Consider the following 22,706-nt stretch of genomic DNA (forward strand, 5'->3'; position numbering starts at 1 on the left):
GAATGTTTACTAATACCAGTTAGCATCAATCAAATTTTAAACAATGCCCTACCAAAAAAACAGTATTTTAAATGCTCAACAGAATGGTAAAGTACAAGCTTCAGTTCTGCTACATGTATCTGAGTCCTCTTTGGCTCAGCATTCATCACAAGCTTCAGCAGCCAAGGCATAAGCTCATCCCAAATCTGTCCCTGCTTGCTTATACAGCAAGGAATATTCCACTGCAGTGATAGTCAGTGAAGCCAACCTCGAGGTGAGCAAAACACATAGAGTTAAGCACTATCTAGAGAGGTTGAAAGTGGGTAAGTTATATAAACAAAACATTTATCAATGTCCACTGACACTCAGAAAAAACAAATTACAGATAAAATTCAATCTTGTTCTCAATGGGCTTGTAATTATGCGAGGAGGTTTGCAAAGCCCAAGCCATGTTGGTAAAGACCAGGCCAAGGTACATACCGGAAAATGACATCATGACATGGTAAGGGATTGGGAGGAGGGGTATGCAGTTTACAATTAATTCAAGCACATAAAATACATGCTATTTTATTAATAGGTTACAGAAATACCAGTCATCTAAGTGAAATACTGAATGGTCCAGGTGCCAGCTGCAGTTTGGCACCACATGGTGGCAATGTCTGTTCAGACGTCAATTATCTGAGCCCTGTGGCTGGTTGGGGTTTCCAGAACTACCATGGGGATTCAAGGAATATCTACATGATTTGATGTCATCTGCCAGACTGGGAAGATTGACCAGGGAACATAATACAGATTCAGGAAATCTGTCTCTGTCTCCCTGCTTCCTGAGACAGAGACTTCCTCTCCACCACATCTCCTATCCCACACAAGGTAATGGGAACTTTGTGGCCACCACTATTTCTGGCCAGCCCACTTGGTTCCACTCTGGAAACCAGTCCTCTTCATTCATATCTCAAAGCCCCACTGACATGGAATTGTTGGGTGAGGCATATTTTACAGAAGATTTTGGGAGTGGTTAGAGAAATCAGAGATTTACAGTATAGGACAGGATTGTACTTTCTTGAATTGACTTTCTGATACCACGGTTCCTGCAGTATACTGAGCAGTCCTTACCATAGAAAATTTCTTGCTAGATGTGTCCTTTTACAAGTCCCTGCTACCAACCAAGGGGTCTCAATGTCTTTCTCTCTCTCTCTCTCTCTCTCTCTTAATCTCTCCTTTTCCCTCTCCTTCTTGTTACTGGTACTCTTGATATTTTTCTTCCTCACAGACAGTAGTTTGGCATTTTTCACCCCACCTTAAGTTAAGCTATTGGCCTATCTTTTCTTATCGCAAAACACAATAAGATCCTCAGCCAAACCAACTACCAACTACCAACAACCAACAAACCAACTACTAATTTGTTCCTCTTTCTCAGATATATGAAGCCTGCAGAAGCTTTGTAATTTATGGTTTGTTTTTTTTCTTTAACATATCCACCGAATAAAAATTTCAGGCAGGATTACTAGTCACCTGCCTCCACCCAAATCCCTGCCCTGCCCCTAAGCAGGCTGGATGGAGGAGGGGTGTGGATAAGGGAACTGAGTTTATTTCTGCTGGAGTCCAGTATTTAAATATTTCTTGTTAGAGCATTTCCAAACTCTGGAGCCATTCCTGGCAACACATCCTTATAGAACCTTTCTGTTTGCCTGAAAGAGCTGACCAAGAAAGAATCTGAAACAAGGACATAAGGCCCTGGGCAGATCAATAGCATCCACCACTAAACTTCATCATGAGAATCAGTGCTGGGATGGGCCAGTGAACTGACCATATGATATCTTTTGTGAAGCTGCAAACCTGGCTGCAAATAACTAAAACCATCCCTTGACCCTCTTCTTAAGAAATGTGCAGGAATGGAGATACTTTATTTTTTGGAACTTAGTAAAATAATAAGAGATTTGTACTGCCATAGGATTAAAAAAATGTACTACAAAGCCACAGAAATTGAGATGGTGTGAAGCTGATACCAGAAAGGAGAGATAGACCCAGGAAACAGAGCAAAAGCCCAGAAACAGAGCCATGTGAGTGTACAAGACAGAAGTGCAATTTTAAATCATCAGGGAAAGGATGGAGTATCCAATAGTGGTACTTGGGAAACTATTAACAATTGTTGGAGAAAGCAAATTTGGAGCCTTTTCTCATAATACCAAAGTAGATCCCTGAGAGACTGAATAGTTAAATGCAAATAAATAAATAAGCTAAGAGAAAGCATAAATGAATGTTTTCATGATTTTTATATGGAAAAGACATTTTAACTATGATATGATAGAATCCATAAAGAGTTCTTACAAATTAGCAAAGACAATATGAACACCCCAATGTAAAATTAAGTAAATTATGCAAGTGGTCAATTCACAAAAAAGAAATGACAATAACTATAGCATAATTGTAAAATTTCAACTTACAATGAATCCCCTCCTGTGGTGGATACCATCAGGAGGGATTTCTTGCTGTACGGAATGGATGAGGTGAGAATTCTAATGTCCTTTGAAGCCTGAGATTATACCTTTCTGTGAAGTATTGGGTTGGCCAAAAAGTTCATTCAGGCCAACCCAATATTTCCTTGGTGCCTGTGTTGTAAAAGGAATTAAAGAGAAATAACACTGGGCTCTCCCTCTAAGGACCATATCATCCAATCAAGCAGATATGGGGAGGGAGATCAAGATTGCATAGTAAGGGAACACAGAGTTTACTTCCCCCCATAAACAGATCAAAAATACATCTACGTGTGGAGCAATTCTCACTGGAAACTATCTGGAAACTGGCAGAGAGACTCCTGTACAATCAAAGCTGTAAGAAAGATACACATGGAATTGGGTTGGAAGGGAAGAGAAGCGATCAGGTCAGTACCCTTGGGAGGGGACTAGGAGGAAAAGGGCAATTACACAGGCAGAGATCCTCCCTGGGGAGTGAGCAGTTTGAGCCACATATTGGCCACCCCAACCCTGGAGTCTGATGCCAGCAAGATGAACACCCTTGGCTGGTTGGAGGGCTGGTGGCGCTAACAGGAGAGCAGAGGGAAGCCTGAACTCCAGTCATGAGGAATACATAAACACTTGCTTGCTCCTGAGCGGGCAGAGAGGGAGAATTTAAATCACACTGGTGGCTGACTGGTTTTCCGCCACCTCCCCGGCATGCACCCCAGCCTGAACTGAGCAAATGCTCCAACACTGCTTGCCTTGCATTGCATCTCCAAACTGGAGCAAGGACTGCTACAACCAAGGGAAAAGCTGGGCTGTGAGATGCTGAAGAAGCTCAAACCCTAAGTAGCGTCTGAGCAGGGAAAAGGCAGCCATTATTGGCAATTGTACAGGTGGCACATCAGAGGCAGTCTGGATTTCTGACAGCAGCCAGACTGCCACAACCCACATCCCAAACCTTGCTGACTACCCTCAACAGTCCCTCTTGTACCAGTACTGCTGGGTGCAGGAGCTGGGAGGGAGAAGAACACACACTTAAAGGGAACAGAGCCAGCTCGGACCCAACCTACAGGATTTCTTCTGCTCCAGCAACTTGGGACCTGACCCCACAACTGATAGGGCAGAAACAACCATTGAGCATAGGGGAAGCCCTGCTTCACACTTGGCTCTGGCCCTCGTCTTTCCATCTCCAGCCCCAGCTCTTTACAAGATGATAGCTGCCAGCACACCCTGAAGAAGATGTGACTTGTGTTCACATCAAATCCAGCTCTCTGACCAAAGCCACTGGACATAAGGAGACTGTATAGGGACACTCCCACACAAGGACACATCTTCAAGACTACAATAGGTAACTGTTTCATTTAATTGCATAGAGACAGAGAAAGATAAGCAAAATGAGAAGACAGAGGAATTTGTCACAATTGAAAGTGCAAGAGAAAATCCATGGAAAAACAACTAATAAAATGGAAATAAACCAGATAAAGAATTCAAAGCATTAGTAATAAGAATGCTAACTGAATTAGAAAAAAGAACAGATGAACACAGTGAGAAATTTAACAAGGAACTAGAATATATCAATAAGAATGAGTCAGAAGTAAAGAATACAATAAATGAAAGGAAAAGCACACTAGAGGAATGAACAGCAGACCTGATGATACAGAAGAATGCATATGTGATCTAGATGATAGAATAATGGAAATCACCCAATCAAAATAGCAAAAAAAAAAATTATTTTTTCAATGAGAATAGTTTAAGGGATCTTTAGGATAATAGCAAACATACCAACATTTGCATTATAGGGGTCCCAGAAGGAGGAAAGAGAGAGAAGGGGGTTAAAAATATATTTAATGAAATTATGGCTGAAAACTTCCCAAGCCTGAAGAGGGAAACAGATATCTAGGTACAGGAAGCACAGAGAATCCCAAACAAGATAAACTTAAATAGACCCACACCAAGACATATAATTAAAATGGCAAAATTAAAGAGAGAATTCTAAAAGTAGCAAAATAAAAACCAAGAATCATATACAAGGGAACCCCCATAAGGTTAACAGCTGCTTTTTCTGCAGAAACTATGCAGGCCAGAAGGGAGTAGCATGATATATTTAAATTACTGAAAGGGAAAAGCCTGCAACCAAGGATAATCTACCCAGAAAGATTATCATTTAAAACAGAAGGAGAGGTAAAGAAATTTTCATATAAGCAAAAACTAAAAGAGTCAATCAATACTAAACCTTCCCTAAAAGAAATGTTAAAGGGTCTTCTCTAAAGGGAAAAGAAAAGGCTAAAACATGAAGATTCTGTAGGAAAGGGGAAAATCCCACTAGAACAGCTGAAAGTCTAAGGATCAATAACTTAAATAAGCTAATCCAAAGATTAAAGGACAAAAAAGTGTAATATCAAGTATAACTAGAATAATCAGTAAAGGGATAAATATGAAGGTGTAAAATGTGACATCAAAAGCACAAAGTATGGGGGAAGGGAATAAAAAATGTAGATCTTTTAGAATATGTTTGAACTTAAAGGACTACCTGCTTAAAACAAATAGATATAGTTATAAGTGAACATATATGAACCCCATGGTAAGCATAAATCAAAAAGCTACAGTAAATACTCAAAAACAAGAGAGAGGGGAAGACAAGCATACCACTAAGGAAATCATCAAACCACAAGTGGAGAGACTAAGAGAAAAAGAAAAGAATAGGGAAAAACTACAAAAACAACTTGAAAATGAGTAATAAAATGTCAATAAGTGCATATCTATCAATAATTACTTTAAATGTCAATGGACTGAATGCTCCAACCAAAAGACATAGAATGGCTGAATGGATAAAGAAAAAAAACAAGACCTATCTATATGCTGCTTACAAGAGATGCACTGCAGAACCAAAGACACACAGAATGAAATTAAAGGGATAGAAATAGATATTTCATGCAAATGGAAATGACAAGGAAGCAGATAGCAATACTCAGATCAGACACAATAGAATTTAAAACAAATTCTATAACAAAAGACAAATAAGGGCATTATATAGTGATAAAGTGATCAATGCAAGAGGAGGGTACTACACACATTAACATATATGCACTCTATACAGGACCACTTATATATATAAAGCAAATATTAAGAGACATTAAAAAAAGAAATCAGCAATACAATAATAGTAGGGGACTTTAACACCCCACTTACAGCAGGGTGCCTTAAAACCCCCTGAGCCCACAGCCACCACTGGACACAGTCTGGCCCACCAAAATGTCCAGGACCTGGCCCCACACACCAGAGTGCAAGAACGAAAACTGGGACCCCCAGGGCCTTGCACTCAGAGACCTCAGGACTCAGCTTCACCCACCAGTAGGCAGACCCATTCCCCAGAATCCCTGGCCCCACCAACCCTGCTCTAGCCTTGAGACCAGCCTCACTCACTAACAGGTAGACATGAGCCACAGAACATACACAGCCCCATAGCCTGAGGACCCAGTCCACACAATAGCAGGCCAGATCCTGCCCTGGGACAAGATGGGTCCCAGCTTTGCCCACCAGTGAGAATGTTCTCCTCAGGACAAGCATAACCCACCACAGGTGGAACCCAGCCATAGGACAACAGCAACCCCACAGCCTGAAGACCTAGCCCACTCACCACCAGTCCAGCACCTGCTTGGACTGACTGAACCCAGGCCCTTGGTCTGACTGAACCCAGGCCCTGCCCACTTGCAGGCCAACAGACGCTTTGGGACACACCCGACAAAACAGCCTACTGTGTCAGAAACTGACCCCACCCACCAGCAGTCTGACACAAGCTCTGGGACCCCTGGGTCTTGAAGATAGATCCCAGGACCCAACTCTGCCTGCCAGTGGACCAGCATTAGCCCCAGAACATGGCTTCACCCACCAGTGGGCAGGTAACAATGCTGGAGTCTCCTGGACCCCAACTCCGTCCACCAGTGCGTCAGCACTAGCCCTTGGTCCTCCTTGGGTTCTGAAGCCAACTGCCTTGTAACCCAGCCTCACAAACTAGTGTCCAGCAACCTTCACACAAGGCAGGGCCTAGCAACCAACCAGACCAGGGCCAACCAAGCCTACCAGACCACTCACAGTAGTCAACCTGCCACAACAGAAGAACACACAAAGCCCACATAGGGGAACATATAGCTCTAGTGATGAGAGAGGAGTGTGCTGCCAGACACACAGGACATCTCCTATAAAAGGCCACCTTTCCACAGTCAGGAAATATAACTAAACTTCCAGAATCATAGGAATTAAAAACAGCAAGTTGGGAAAAATAAGGCAACAGAGGAACTTGTTCAAAATGAAGGAACAAGATAAAACCCCAGAAGAGGAACTAAGTGAAGTGGAGATATGCACTATACCCAAGAAAGAGTTCAGGGTAATGAACTCGGGAGAAGAATAGATGTACAGAGTCAGAAGGTATAAGTTTTTAACAAAGAGTTAGAAAATATAAAGAATAACCAAATAGAGATGAAGAACACAATAACTGAAATGAAAAATACACTAGAAGGAATCAAAAGTAGACTAAATGAAACAGAGGAATGAATCAGTGAGCTGGAAGACAGGGTAGTGGAAATCACTGCCACTGAACAGAAAAAAAAAGAAAGGAATGTAAAGAAATGAGGACAGTTTAAGAGGCCTCTGGGAAAACACCAAGTGCACTAATATTTGCTTTATAGAGATTCCAGGAGAAGAGAGAAAGAGAAAGGGGCTGATAATATATTTGGAAACATAATAGCTGAAAACTTCCCTAACCTGGGAAAGGAACAGTCATCCAAGTCCAGGAAGTGCAGAGAGTCCCATACAGGATTAACCCAAAGAGGAACACACCAAGACACATTCTAATTAAAATGACAAAAATTAAAGTTAAAGAAAGAATATTAAAAGCAGCAAGGGAAAAGCAACAAATAACATACAAGGAAACTCCCATAAGGCCATCAGCTGACTTTTCAGTAGAAACTCTGCAGGCCAGAAGTGAGTGGCATGATATATTTAAAGTGATAAAAGAGGAGAAGCCTACAACCAAAAACACAGTACCCAACAAGGCTCTCCTTCAGATTTGATGAAGGGGTCAAAAATTTTACAGACAAGCAAAAGCTAAAATAGTTCAGCAAACACACCAGCTTTAATAGAAATGCTAAAGGGACTTCTCTAAGTAAAAAAAGGAAAGGTCACAAATAGAAACATGAAAATTATGAAAGGAAAAGACTCGTTAGTAAAGGCAAATATACAATAAAGGTAGGAAATGATCCATGCATAAAGCTAGTAGGAAAGTTAAAAGACAGAAGTAGTAAAATCACCTATATCCACAATAAGCAGCTAAGGGATACCTCAAACAATTAGATGTAAAATGTGAAGTCAAAAACAGTAATCGAGAAGAGAGGAGAGTACAAATGCAGGGTTGTTAAAGTGTGTTTGAATTAAGAGATCAGCAACTTACAACAATCATATATAGACATAGATAATTATATATATATAAACTTTATGATAATCACAAACCAAAACTCTATAATAGATACACACACAAAAGAGAAAGGAATCCAAACATAACACTAAGATAGTCATAAAATCACAGTAGAAGAGAAAAAAAGAAGAAACAAAAAGAACTACAAAAACAACGCAAAAACAATAAACAAAATAGCAGTAAGAAAGTACATATCAATAATTACTTTAAATGTAAATGGACTAAATTCTCCTATCAAAAGGCATAGAGTGGCTGAAAGAATATAAAACAAGACCTGTATATAATGCTGCCTACAAGATACTCACCTCAGATCTAAAGACGCAGACTGAAAGTAGGGGATGGAAAAAGGTAATCCATGCAAATGGAAATCAAAAGAAAGCTGGGGTAATTTTTCACAGAACTAGAACAAATAATTTTAAAATTTGTATGGAAACGCAAAAGACCCTGAATAGCCAAAATAATCTTGAAAAAGAAGAGAGCTGGAGGATCATGCTTCTGGACATCAGACTATACTACAAAACTATAATAGTAAAAACAGTATGGTACTGGCACAAAAACAGACACATAGATCAATGGAACAGAATTGAGAGCCCAGAAATAAACCCATGCACTTATGGTCAATTAATCTATGACAAATGAGGCAAGAATATACAATTGGAAAAAGGCAGTTTCTTCAATAAGTGATGCTGGAAAAATTGGACAACTACATGTAAGAAAATGATAGTAGGGTTAAAGACCTAAATACAAGGCTTGAAATCATAAAACTCCTAGAAGAAAACATAGGCAGAACATTCTTTGACATAAATCATAGCAATATTGTTTTGGATCTGTCTCCTAAGGCAAAGGAAATAAAATCAAAAATAAACAAAAGAGACCTAATTGAACTTAAAAGCTTTTGTACTGCAAAGGGAACCATGGACAAAATGAAAAGACAACCTACTGAATGGGAGAAAATATTTACAAATGATATAACCAATAAGGGTTTAATATCTAAAATATATGAACTGTTCATACAGCTCAATATCAAGAAACAACCCAATTAAAAATGGACAGAAGACCTGATTAGACATATTTCCAAAGAAGACATATAGATGGTTAACAGGCACATGAAAACATGCTTAGTATCACTAATCATCAGAGAAATGCAAATCAAAACCACAATGAGATATCACCTCACACTTGTCAGAATGGCTATCTTCAAAAAGTCTACAGATAACAACTGTTGGTGAGGACGTGAAGAAACCTACACTGTTGGTGAGAATGTAAATTGGTGCAGCCACTATGGAAATCAGAAAGGAGGTTCCTCAAAAAACTAAAAACAGAATTAGCCATATGACCCAGCAATTCCATTCCTGGATGTATATACAAAAAAACAAAAACACTAATTCAAAAATCAAAAAGATATATGCATCCCAATGTTCATAGTAGCATAATTGACAATAGCCAGGATATGGAAGCAACCTAAGTTTCCATCACCAGATGAATGACTAAAGAAGATGTGGTATATAAATATTAATACAATGAACTATTACTCAGCCATAAAAAGGAATGAAATTTTGCCACTTGCAACAACATGGATGGACTTGGAAGGTACTTAGTGAAATAAGTCAGACAGAGAAAGACAAAATACTGTATGTTATCACTTATATGTGGAATCTAAAAAATAGAACAAACTAGTGAATATAATAAAAGAGAAACAGATTCATAGATATAGTGACAAACTAGTGCTTACCAGTGGTGAGAGGCAAGGGTGGAGGGGCAAGATAGGAGTATGGGATTAAGAGGTACAAACTACTATGTATAAAATAAATAAGCTACAAGGATATGTTGTACAGAATAGGGGATATAGTCAATATTTTATAATAACTATAAATGGAGTATAGCCTCTAAAATTGTGAATCACTATGTTGCACTGAAACATATAATTTTATAAATCAACTATGCCTCAGTTTTTAAAAAGACTTAATAAAAAACACAAAAAAATCAATGCACATGTCTCATCTATCTCATCATGTGGGAACCAAGCTGTCCTTTCAGTCACAGTCTATTGCAGTCACTCCTGATTCTTTCCCTGGCTCACATTTGGCACATCCCTGATCCCTGATCCCTGATCTCTTCTCCCAAGGCAGATATTACTTCTGAGAGCTATCAGATTCAAGAGCCAAAAAAAACCCATGAAGCTGTACAAAATAAGATTATACTAGGTCCTATTGACCAGTTCTCTAAAATAATGATTTGGGCAAAATATTAAAATGCAGGTTTATCTCCAATTAACTGCAAGAATAGGTAAAACTTCTCCAAGAATGTGTCAAGATGGAAGAAATATATTTATTTTCATATTTTCTAGTGATTAAATTTCATTCACTTGACCTACATTCATTTAGAATTTTTGATAACTTGGACATTGGATTGAGCACTTGCAACTTCCATGTGAAAGGGGTTTATATGAGCAAGATTTACTTACCCTTTGATCACAGTGGAGGATTTTTATTATTTTGGAGGTAGTTGAGGAGTATCTGAGGGGAATAGAAGGCTGAAAATCTGGAAACCCGGTACCCCAGGTCAGATTAAATGTTCTTATGGTTTTTTATTATATTATGTAATATATATGTGTGTGTGTATGACATTTACATATGTGATAAAATATTCATAATGTAAAATTTATCATTTTACATTCACAATGTTATGCAACTGTCACCACTGTCCATTTCAAGAACTTTTTATCATCCCAGATTCTGTACCTATTAAACAGTAGCTCCCATCCCCATATCCCAGCTCCTGGTAACCTCTGTTCTATTTTCTGTCTTTATGAATTTTCCTGTTCTAAATATTTCATGTAGGTGGAGTCATACAATATTTGTCCTTTTGTGTCTGGCTTATTCACTTAGCATAATGTTTGCAAGGTTCATCCAGTTGTAGCATGTATCAGAACTTCATTCTTTTTAAGGCTAAATAATATTCTATTTTATGTATATACCACATTTTGATTATCCATTCATCTACTGAGGTGCATTTGGGTTGTTTCCACGCTTTAGTTATTGTGAATAATGCTGCTATGAACATTGGTGTACAAGTATTTGTTTGAGTCCCTGCATTCATTTCTGGGTATGTATCTAGAAGTGGAATTGCTGGGGCATATTCCTGTTATTCTTAATTATCCCTGTTAAAGCATGGACCTGTCTATAACTCATTTTAGTTGAAATTAAGTCCATACTTTTTCTTTCCCACAAATGAATAACAAAATAACTTTTCCTTCTTAAAAAAAAAAAAGAAGCTGATAATTTATGTTTACTGATTTAGCTTAGCATTTTCCTAATGGTCTGATTTGTGATTTTCCAAAGAGCACTTTGTGGGGGTTTTCTTTGTTTTTTGTTTTTAACATCTTTATTGGAGTATAATTGCTTTACAATGGTGTGTTAGTTTCTGCTTTATAACATAGTGAATCAGCTATACATATACATATATCCCCATATCTCCTCCCTCTTGCATCTCCCTCCCACCCTCCCTATCCCACCCCTCTAGGTAGTCACAAAGCATCGAGTTGATCTCCCTGGAGCACTTTGTTTTAAAGTATAGGTTTCATTTTTTTAATTCACGTACAGTGAGGCCAACAGATCAGGACGTGATTTCCATTGAAAATATAGTTTATTACTCATAGTTCCCAAGAGGAAGGTGCACACCACCCCACAGAGGGTCACAGGCAGAGAGCATGGGGAAACTGTAGGAAAGTCTTTTACTATGTTTTTGAGGGAAGCAACCAGTGAGGCAGGGTAAACAGGCCTAGCATTTTCTTGTTTGAATCATTTCAGTGGGCTCCAGTGTAGGGGCTGCCCATAGATGTCTGAGGTGGCCCTGGGGTGATTAGGGCAGAAGGATAGTATCCTGTAGTGTAAGAGCCCCGAAAAAGCAGATAGACGGCAGGTAGGGGCCTTGGGTTGTTTAGTTTGAATATGAAGTCACACTAGCAGGAGTTATCTCTAGGAGTTAGCTAGCTCTGGACAGGCAGTCCCTCCTAGATTCATCAGCAAGACCCAAGATGTCAAAGCATCAGATACAGAAACTAGAAAATATGGTTAATACATACTTTAGTGATGTAATTAAATCTCCAACAACAATATAGTAGTTCCAACAGGCTTGTAGGCCTTGGATCTGAAAAGGTGATTCTCAATGTCAGCTGTATTCCAGAATGGCTTGGGGAATTTTCTAAACTGTGGTTTTCTGCTCCCACACTCATGACCAATTACATGAGTATCTCTGGACACTGATCATTTAAAAATCTCCCCCGATGTTTCTCATGTGATTCTGAGCTTGAGAACCAGTGGTCTAAATGTTTCTCAAAGTCTGAACCAGAACCAGCATCAGCGTCACCTGGGAACTTGTTATAAATTCAGATTCTCAGACTTACCTCAGACATGCTAAGTTGGAAACTGGGTGGGGCCCAGAGTGGGGCCTAGCCTTCCATATTTGTACAAGCCCTCTAGGTGATTCTGAGGCTGGTTTAAGTTTGAGAACCACTGGTCCAAGGTAAGAAGCATCTGTGACTTGACTGCAGTGTTCTCTCATCATATCCCTGACTCCAAAAAGATGCTCAGCGCTCTGAGAGAAAGACCCCACAAAGCTCAGTTAACATGTTTTTATCGCCAAGTAAGTATTGGTCTTCAAAAGGGAGGGCTGTTCTTACAGATAGAAGAAATAGGTGCAACCTGCAGGTTCCCAGGGTCTCCCTGACACCATAGTCCCCAAACATTTTGATTTCAAGCAGTATCTATACAGCAATCAGGAAGAGGGACTGAGATCAGGTAGGAAACAAGTATGCAGTCACTGCTGTGGTGACTAGAGAACTGAGGCTCCCAAGAAGTCTTCTAGAGGAGACAATCAAAGTGAACATTGAAAGTCTGGTAAGACTGGAACAGCCTGTCTGCATGGAAGAGCCTGTCTGCACAGAACAGCATGTCTGCATGGAACAGCCAGTCTGTACATAACAGCTTGCACTAAACACCCTGCTTTGCTGAATCTGTGGCTTGTTACTTTAAGAACTCTTCAAGTTTCAAATTTTAGCATTCAGAGGAGGCAGAATAAGTGGTAAAACTGTGGGGCTTTGCAAAGAAGTGATTGAAAACAAACTATTGATAAAGGAGAAATTGTGAGTGAGTTTTCCTTTTTGGAAAAAAAATATTGCAGAAAATAAGCATAAATAGTGGAAGAAAATATCACTGGGTGACTAGAGCTAATCAATGAATTTGGTAAAGTTGCAGGATACAAAATTAATGCACAGAAATCTCTTGCATTCCTATACACTAAGAATGAAAGATCAGAAAGAGAAATTAAGGAAATAATCCCATTCACCATTTCAACAAAAAGAATAAAATACCTAGGAATAAACCTACCTAAGGAGGTAAAAGACCTGTACTCAGAAAATTATAAGACACTGATGAAAGAAATCAAAGATGACACAAACAGATGGAGAGATATACCATGTTCTTGGATTGGAAGAATCAATATTGTGAAAATGACTCTACTACCCAAAGCAATCTACACATTCAATTCAATCCCTATTGAATTACCAGTGGCATTTTTTACAGAACTAGAACAAAAAAATCTTAAAATTTGTATAGAGACAAAAAACCCTGAATAGCCAAAGCAGTCTTGAGGGGAAAAAAAAAACAGAGGTGGAGGAGTCAGACTCCCTGACTTCAGACTATACTACAAAGCTACAGTAATCAAGAAAATATGGTACTGTCACAAAAACAGAAATATAGATCAATGTAACAGGATAGAAAGACCAGAGATAAACCCACACACCTATGGTAAACTAATCTATGGCAAAGGAGGCAAGGATACACAATGGAGAAAAGACAGTCTCTTCAATAAGTGGTGTTGGGAAAACTGGACAGCTACATGTTAAAGAATGAAATTAGAACCCTCCCTAACACCATACACAAAAATAAACTCAAAATGGATGTAAATGTAAGACCAGACACTATAAAAATCTTAGAGGAAAACATAGGCAGAACACTCTTTGACATAAATCACAGCAAGATCTTTTTTGATCCACCTCCTAGAGTAATGGAAATAAAAACAAAAATAAACAAATGGGACCTAATGAAACTTAAGTTTTTGCAGAGCCAAGGAAACAATGAACAAGATGAAAAGAAAGCCCTCAGAATGGGAGAATATATTTGCAAATGAATCAATGGACAAAGGATTAATCTCCAAAATATATAAATAGCTCATGCAGCTCAATATTAATAAAACAAATAACCCAATCAAAAAATGGGCAGAAGACCTAAATAAACATTTCTCCAAAGAAGACATACAGATGGCCAAGAAACACATGAAAAGCTGCTCAACATCACTAATTATTAGAGAAATACAAATCAAAACCACAATGAGGTATTACCTTACACCAGTTAGAATGGGCATCATCAGAAAATCTACAAACAACAAATGCTGGAGAGGGTGTGGAGAAAAGGGAACACTCTTGCACTGTTGGTGGGAATATAAATTGATACAGCCACTACGGAGAACAGTATGGAGGTTCCTTTGAAAACTAAAAATAGAATTACCATGTGACCCAGCAATCCCACTACTGGGCATACCCCTAGAGAAAACCATAATTCAAAAAGACACATGCACCCTGATGTTCCTTGCAGCACTATTTACAATAGCCAGGTCATGGAAGCAACCTAAATGCCCATCAACAGATGAATGGATAAATAAGATGTGGTACATATATACAATGGAATATTACTCAGCCATAAAAAAGAATGAAATTGGGTCACTGGTAGAGACGTGGATGGTTCTAGAGACTGTCATACAGAGTGAAGTGAGCCAGAAAGAGAAAAACAAATATCGTATATTAACGTATATATGTGGAGCCTAGAAAAATGGTACAGATGAACCGGTTTGCAGGGCAGAAATAGAGACACAGTGTAGAGAAGAAACGTATGGACACCAAGGGGGGAAAGTGGTGGTGCTGATGGTGGTGGTTGGGTGAATTGGGAGATTGGGATTGACATGTATACACTAGTATGTATAAAATAGATAACTAATAAGAACCTACTGTATAAAAAAATAAATAAAATTAAATTATTAAAATATATATATATCACTGGGTGACTTTTCTCCAGTGAAAAGAAGCTGGCTCTGTGGCTGGCTCTAATCTCAGCTCCTCATTTTACCAGCTATGAATTTCGGAAAGTTAATTAAATTCTAAGCTTTGGTTTCCTTATCTACAAAATGGGATTATGATAGTATCTACCTAATCATTTGTTTTGAGGATTAAAGAAGATAATGCCAGTAAAGTGCATGGCACTGTGTTATTCACTCAATAAAATCTAACTTCCAGTTCAGCTATTAATACTATCATTAATGTTATTAGGAACACAGTGACCTAGAGTAAAACCCTCAAAATATTAGCTGTTCTTCTTCTTATTATTATTATCAGGAATGCTGAGGCTTTGCATTAAACTCACATCAGGGGGAAAGTCCTATAACTAGCCAGACATGCCAAGGACCATCTGAGAAAAAATACTCTTTCTCAAAATTCAAATAACTTATTAAAATGTCCAACTTACAATGAGCTTCATCTTAAACAGAATAGGATAAGTTGTGCTGTTGTAAGAAACCTCAAAATCTGTGGTTTAACACTGCAAAGGTTTGTTTCTTTCTCATATTCCAATCAGACTCAAATCATTTGGTATCTGTCCTCCAAGTGGTAACTCAGAGACCCAGACAGCTTCCATCTGGAGATATATATTTAAGGACCAGGCCTAGAAGTAGCTTAAACTTTGTGACTCTCACCTACTGATCTTAATTCTAGGATAAGTCTTATCTCTCTCCAAGATAATTATGCTTATATCCGTGAAGCCATTTGTCATTTAGGATAGATTGTCTCATTAACCACGACGATGGTTCTCATCTGAATGTACTAGTTGGTCTATGTTCCTGCACCAAAATTGACCCTAAGTTTAAATCTGACAAGTATGTATTGAGCAGTAAAATCACCTCCTTTATTCTAGAGACTATACTTCCATTAATGCAGCCTAAGATTTCATTTTCTCTTTGGAGGGAGAGGTAAGCAATATTGAACTTAACATCAACTAAAATTGCTGTAGGTATACAACAGATTCAGTTCCCTCTGATCAGTGTTTGTTCTTCTCTTTTCATTCTGAATAGGAATCTCCATTATGGAAAAAGTCCGTAAGAAAAACATAAGTTGAAGAGATTTGCTTTCCCTACTTTATCCATTAACATATCACCCTTCTCTCCAATGCAGGTGGCTAGCCTTATTATCAAAGCTTATTAATGGCAAATGCTGAGAAATGTAACCATCAAGGCTTGACCAACCCTATTATTTCTTGAACTGACCCCTTCCATCCACCTTGTTGCAGGTACCACATCTGTGTGACTGTGTTGATCTACTTCCTCCCCCTGCTGGTGATAGGCTATGCGTACACTGTAGTGGGTATCACCCTGTGGGCCAGCGAGATCCCTGGGGACTCCTCTGACCGTTACCACGAGCAAGTCTCTGCCAAGCGCAAGGTGAGCAAAGGGCAGGCAGTACTTAACCCACCCTGGCATAGGTGACAGACCGGCAAGTTTATGAGCCCCAGAGCCTCAGGAGACCCAGAGGCAGCAGGCACAAAACATCCCTGGGTCCTGGGAACAATAGAAGGGAGTGGAGGAAAGGGGAAGGGAGGGGAGGGAAGAGATCTTTCTTCAATGTTTTCGTAACCTAGGCCTGCCTGTACAGGCATAAGCCACCTCACTCTCGCCTTAAGGCTAATTGAAAACTGTCAAGTCATTAAAACACAAACACACATATTTAACTACAAAAGCATGAAGCGTTATTCAGTTCTCTTTTATTATTAAAATTTGACAAAATAGTACATTTACTTGGTTCAAACATCAAAAAGTACTAAAAGAAACAAAATTATGGTGATGGAGAATAGACTAGGAGTTGCCAGGATTAGTACTGGGGGAAGAGTCTGTCTACAAAGGGACAGCATGAGTGAGTTTCTTTGTGATGATGGAGCAGCTATGTATCCTGATTGCTGTGGGTTTTTCACTTATCTCTGCATATGATAAAATTTCATAGAACTATACACCAAAAAAAAAATGCATGTAAAAACTGGCAAAATCCAAATGCAGTCCGTTAATAGCACTGCACTATCATCAGTTTCCTGATTTTGATCATGTGGCATAGTTATGTAAGATGAAATCATTGGGAGAAGCTGTGTGATGGGTACCTGGGAACTCTCTGACCTATTTTTGCAACTTCTTGGGAGTCTTAAATTATTCGAAAATTAAAAGTCAAGAAATATATTGAGTCTTACCATGAAAGGTCTCCCTCCTTTCTAGGTCCTCCATCTACACAGTTCCCAAATGTGTATGCACACACACACACACACACACACACACACACACACACACACACACAGTATGATAACCACAGTTGTTGTTAATCCTTTCAGATATTGTAATGCAAATAAATTTATTTGTAAGCCAAATTTATTTGTAAGCCAAATAAATATATATTCTTTTCTTTCTTACACAAATAGTAAATACACGCTGTTCTTCCTCTTATTTTTAAATTTAACAATATCCACAAAATCTTCAAAAATCAATATAGAAAGAGATTTCTCATTCTTTATTTTTCTCTTTTGGTACTTCTTTGCATAGTATTTCATTGTGTGGATGCTAGATAGCTTTTCTTTTTTATTGAAATACAGTTGACTTACAATAGTATATTAATTTCAGGTGTATTACATAATGATTTGACATTTGCATCCACTAGCACCACAATAATTCTAGTAACGATCTGACCCCATACAAAGTTATTAAAATGTTACTGACCATATTCTTTATGCTGCTTATTACATCCCCATGACTTATTTAAGGTTTGTACCCCTTAATCCCCTTCACCCATTTCACCCACCTACCCATCCCCCTTCTTTCTGGCAACCACCCTTTTATTCTCTACATCTTTATGAGTCTGCTTTTGTTTTGTTTGTTTCTTTGTTTTGTTTTTTAGATTCCACATATAAGTGAGATGATGTGATATTTGACTTTCTCTTAGGATAATACCCTCTATATTCATCCATGTTGTCCCAAATGACAAGATTTCATTTTTTAATGTCTGGGTAATATTCCATTGTATGTGTGTGTATATATATATATACATAAAATATATTTTTATACCCATTCCTCTATCAATGGACACTTAGGTTGCTTCCATATCTTGGCTATTGTAAATAATGCTCCTATAAACATCAGGGTACTTGTATCTTTTCAAAGTGTTTTTGTTTCCTTTGGATAAATACCCAGGGGTGTAGTTGCTGGATCATATGGTAGTTCTCTTTTCAATTTGTTGAGGAATCTCCATACTGTTTTCCAGAATGGCTGCACCAATTTACATTTCCACCAACAGTTTACAAAGGCTCATTTTTCTCCACATCCTTGCCAATGCTTGTTATCTCCTGTCTTTGTGATATAGCCATTCTGACACGTGTGAAGTGATATCTCATTGCGGTTTTGGTTTGATGAGTGATGTTGGGTATCTTTACATGTGCCTTTTGGCCATCTGTATGCCTTATTTGGAGAAACATCTCTTCAGGTCCCTGCCATTTTTTAATGCAGTTGTTTGGTTTTTTTGATGTTGAGTGATATTAGTTCTTTGTATATTTTAGATATTAATCCCCTATCAGATATATTATTTGCAAATATTCAGTAAGCTGCCTTTTTGTTTTTAGTTTCCTTCACTGTGCAAAAGCTTTTCACTTTGATGTAGTCCCATTTGTTAATTTTTGCTCTTGTTTCCCTTGCCTGAGGAGACAAATTTTTTTTAAAAAATGCTAAGACCAGTGTCAAAAAGGGTGCTTCCTGTTTTCTTCTAGAAGTTTTGTGGTTTCAGGTCTTCTATTTAAGTTTTTAATCCAGTTTGAATTTATTTTTATATATGATGTGAGAATGTAATCCAGTTCTATTTTTTTGCATGTAGCAGTCAACTTTTCCCAACACTGTTTTTTGAAGAGGCTGTATTTTCCCCACTATAATTCTTGCCTCCTTTGTCATAGATTAATTGACCATATGGGTGTAGATTTATTTCTGGGATCTCTATTCTGTTCTTTTGAGCTCTGTGACTGTTTTGTGCCAGTACCATATTGTTTTGATTACTGTAGCTTTTAGTATGTTTTTGAAATCAAGAGCATAATGCCTCCAGCTTTGTTCTTCTTTCTCAAGATTTTTATGGCTACTTGGGGTTTTTTGTGTTTCTGTATAAGTTTTAGAATTATTTGTTGTAGTTCTGTGAAATTGCCTTTGGTATTTTGATAGATTGCATTGAATCTGTAGGTTGCCCTGGGTAGTATGGTCATTTTAACAATATTAATTCTTCCAATCTGTGAGCATGCTATATTTTGGTTTTTGCTTGTGTCCCCTTCAATTTATTTTATCAGTGCCTTATAGTTTTCCAAGTACAAGTTGTCTACCTCCTTGGTTAGGTTTATTCTTAGGTATTTTATTCTTTTTGATGCAGTCGTAAATGGGACTGTTTTCTTAATTTCTCATTCTGATATTTCAGTGTTAGTATATAGAAATGCAACAGATTTCTGTATATTAATTTTGTATCCTGAAACTTTATTGAATTTGTTTATTAGTTCTAATAGTTTTTTGGTGGGTTCTTTAGGATATTCAATGTATAGTATCCTGTCATCTGCAAACAGTGACAGTTTGAAGTCTTCCTTTCTAATTTGGATATCTTTTATTTCTTTTTCTTGTCTGATTGCTTTGAATAGAACTCCCAATACTACATTGAATAAAAAGGGTGAGAGTGGGCAACGTTTTCTTGTTCCTGATCTTAGAGGAAATGCTTTCACCTTTTCACCACTGAATATGATGTTAGCTATGGGTTTGTCATATATGGCCTTTATATGTTGAGGTATGTTCCCTCTATACCCACTTTGTTGAGAGTTTTTGTCATAAAAAGATACTGAATTCTGTCAAAAGTTTTTTCTGTATTTATGAAAATGATCATATGATTTTTATTCTTCAATTTGTTAGTGTGATGTAACACATTGACTAATTTGCTGATGTTGAAACATCCTTGCATCCCAGGCACAAATTCCACTCAATCATGGTGTATGGTCCTTTTAAGGTATTGTTGAATTCTGTTTGCTAATATTTTGTTGAGGATTTTGCATGCATGTTCATCAGTTATATTGGTCTGTAATGTACTTATTGCCATTTTGTTGTTTTATAGTTCTCTTTTCTTCTCTTTTTTGCTCTCTTCCCTTGTGGTTTAATGTCTGCCTTTAATGTTATGTTTGGATTCCTTTCTCTTTTTTCATGTGTATCTATTAGAGATTTTTTTGGTTTGTGGTTACCATGATGTTTATATATAGCAAACTATATATACATACACATGTGATTTTTTTTTTTTTTGGCTGTGTTGGGTCTTCATTGCTACATGCAGACTTTCTCTAGTTGTGGGTTGTGGGGACTACTCTTCATTGCGATGTGAGGGCTTCTCACTGCAGTGGCTTCTCTTGTTGTGGATCATGGGCTGTAGGTGCGCCGGCTTCAGTAGTTGTGGCATGCAACCTCAGTAGTTGTGGCCCACGGGCTCTAGAGTGCAGGCTCAGTAATTGTGGTGCATGGGCTCTGCGGCATGTGGGATCTTCCCAGACCAGGGCTCGAACCTGTGTCCCCCACATTGGCAGGCAGATTCTTAACCACTGCACCAAAGGGAAGTCCCACATGTGATTATTTTTAAGTTGGTGACCACTTAAGTCTGAACTCATTCTAACCACCCTTCATTTTTATTTCCCCCCCCCACATTTAATGTTTTTGACATCATATTTTACATCTTTTTGTTTTGTGTATCCCTTAACTACTTATTGTGGATATAGATGATTTTACTACTTTTGTCTTTAATCTTCCTACTAGCTTTATAAGTGGTTGATCTACTATCTTTATTGTATGTTTGCTTTAACCAATGAGATTTTTCCTCTCATAATTTTCATATTTCTGGCTATGGTCTTTTCTTTTCCCCTTAGAGAAGTCCCTTTAACATTTCTCGTTAAGCCAGTTTAGTGGTGCTGAATTCTTTTAGCTGTTGCTTGTCTTAAAATTTGTATCTCTCCTTCAAATCTGAATGATTGTCTTGCCAGATAGAGTATTCTTGGTTGCATGTTTTATCCTTTCATCACTTTGAATATATGGTGCCACTCCCTTCTGGCCTGCAAAATTTCTACTGAAAAGTCAGCTGACAGTCTTATGGGAGTTCCCATGTGTGTAACTATTTGTTTCCTCTTGCTGCTCTTAATATTCTCTCTTTATCTTTAATATATGCCATATTAATATAATGTGTATTGGTGTGGACTGCTTTGGGTTCATCTTGTTTGGGACTCTTTGTGCTTCTTGGACATGGATGTCTGTTCCCTTTCCCAGATTGGGGAACTTTTCAGCTATTATTCCTTCAAATAAGTTCTTTGATGCTTTCTCTCTCTCTTATCCTTCTTGGACCCCTACAATGCAAATATTTGTACACTTTGGTTGTCCCAGAGGTCTCTTAAACTACACTCATTTTTTTGTTAATTATTTTCTTTTTAAATTTTTTGTTCAGCTTGGGTGTCTTCCAGTTTGCTGATCCACTCCTCTGTATCACCTAATCCACTGTTGATTCCTTCTAGTGAATTTTTTATTTCAGTTATTGTATTCTTCAGTTCTGTTTGGTTCTTCTTTATATTTTCTAATTTTATTTAAATTCTCATTGTGTTTATCCATTCTTCTCTCAAGTTCATTGAGCATATTTATTGTCATTACTTTGAAATCTTTTTCAAGTAGATTGCTTATCTCCACCTCATTTAGTTCTTTTTCTGAGGTTTTGTCTTGTGCCTTTGTTGAAAACATATTCCTCTGTCTCCTCAAATTGTGTGTATTTATTTCTCTGTGCTTATTTCTATGCATTAAGTAAGTTGGTTACATGTTCTGAGCTTGGAGAAGTGGCCTTGTGTTGGAGCTGTCCTGTGGGGCCCAGCAGCACACTCTCCTCTGATCAACAGAGCTCTATGCTCTAGGGGTGCCCCCTATATGTGCTGTGTGGGCCGTTCTGTTGTGTTGGGACTGACTACTGTGGGCATGTTGGTAGGTGGGGCTGGCCCCCAGCCCAGTTCACTGCTGACTCTGCCTTGTGACTGTTGGCGCACTTGTGCACAGGGCCAGGTCCTGGGGCAGCTGGCTGTGGGTCTATGAGGGCCCTGGGGCTGGTACCAGCCCACTGGTGGGTGGGTAACCTCCCAGAGCTAATAGACTAGAAGAAGAACTCCAAAATGGCATTTGCCAAAACCAGTGTCCTCATGCTAGAATGAGCTCCCCCAAACAGCTGCCACTGGTGTTTTTGTCCCCAGGGATGTTCCCAATTGCCTCCTTCTTCTCCAGGAGGCTCTTCAAGGTCAGCAAGTGGGTCTGGCTCAGGCTCCTCTCAAATCACTACCTCTGTGCTGAGACTCAGAGCATGTGAGATTTTTTGTGCACTCTTTAAGAGCAGAATCTCTGTTTCCTACAGCTCTCTAGCCCTCCAGTGTGCAAGCCCTGCTTGCCTTCAAAGCAAGAGATTCTGAGGGTTTGTCTTCCCAGTGCATACCCCGCTGATGTGGGGCTCAGACCTCTTGCTCCTTGGGGAGGACCTCTGCAATTGTGATCATCCTTCCATTTGGGGGTGACCTCCCCAGGGGTGTGGCTCTTGACTATACTGCATCTCTGTCCCTCCTATCCATCTCATTGTGATTCCTTAT

At 38.5% G+C, this 22,706-nt stretch overlaps 1 protein-coding gene across 1 annotated transcript in view; it reads left to right on the plus strand.

Moving 5' to 3' along the window:
* TACR1 (tachykinin receptor 1) overlaps positions 1 to 22,706 on the plus strand; it is a 96,649-nt gene that overhangs the window by 68,176 nt on the left and 5,767 nt on the right. Inside the window, exon 3 of the mRNA XM_067704564.1 lies at positions 16,302 to 16,452. Within this exon, the coding sequence (XP_067560665.1) occupies positions 16,302 to 16,452 (151 nt within the window). The remainder of the gene's footprint in view (positions 1 to 16,301; positions 16,453 to 22,706) is intronic.

The sequence above is a fragment of the Pseudorca crassidens genome, chromosome 14 (assembly GCF_039906515.1).
Source record: "Pseudorca crassidens isolate mPseCra1 chromosome 14, mPseCra1.hap1, whole genome shotgun sequence".
Taxonomy (NCBI): Eukaryota; Metazoa; Chordata; class Mammalia; order Artiodactyla; family Delphinidae; genus Pseudorca; species Pseudorca crassidens.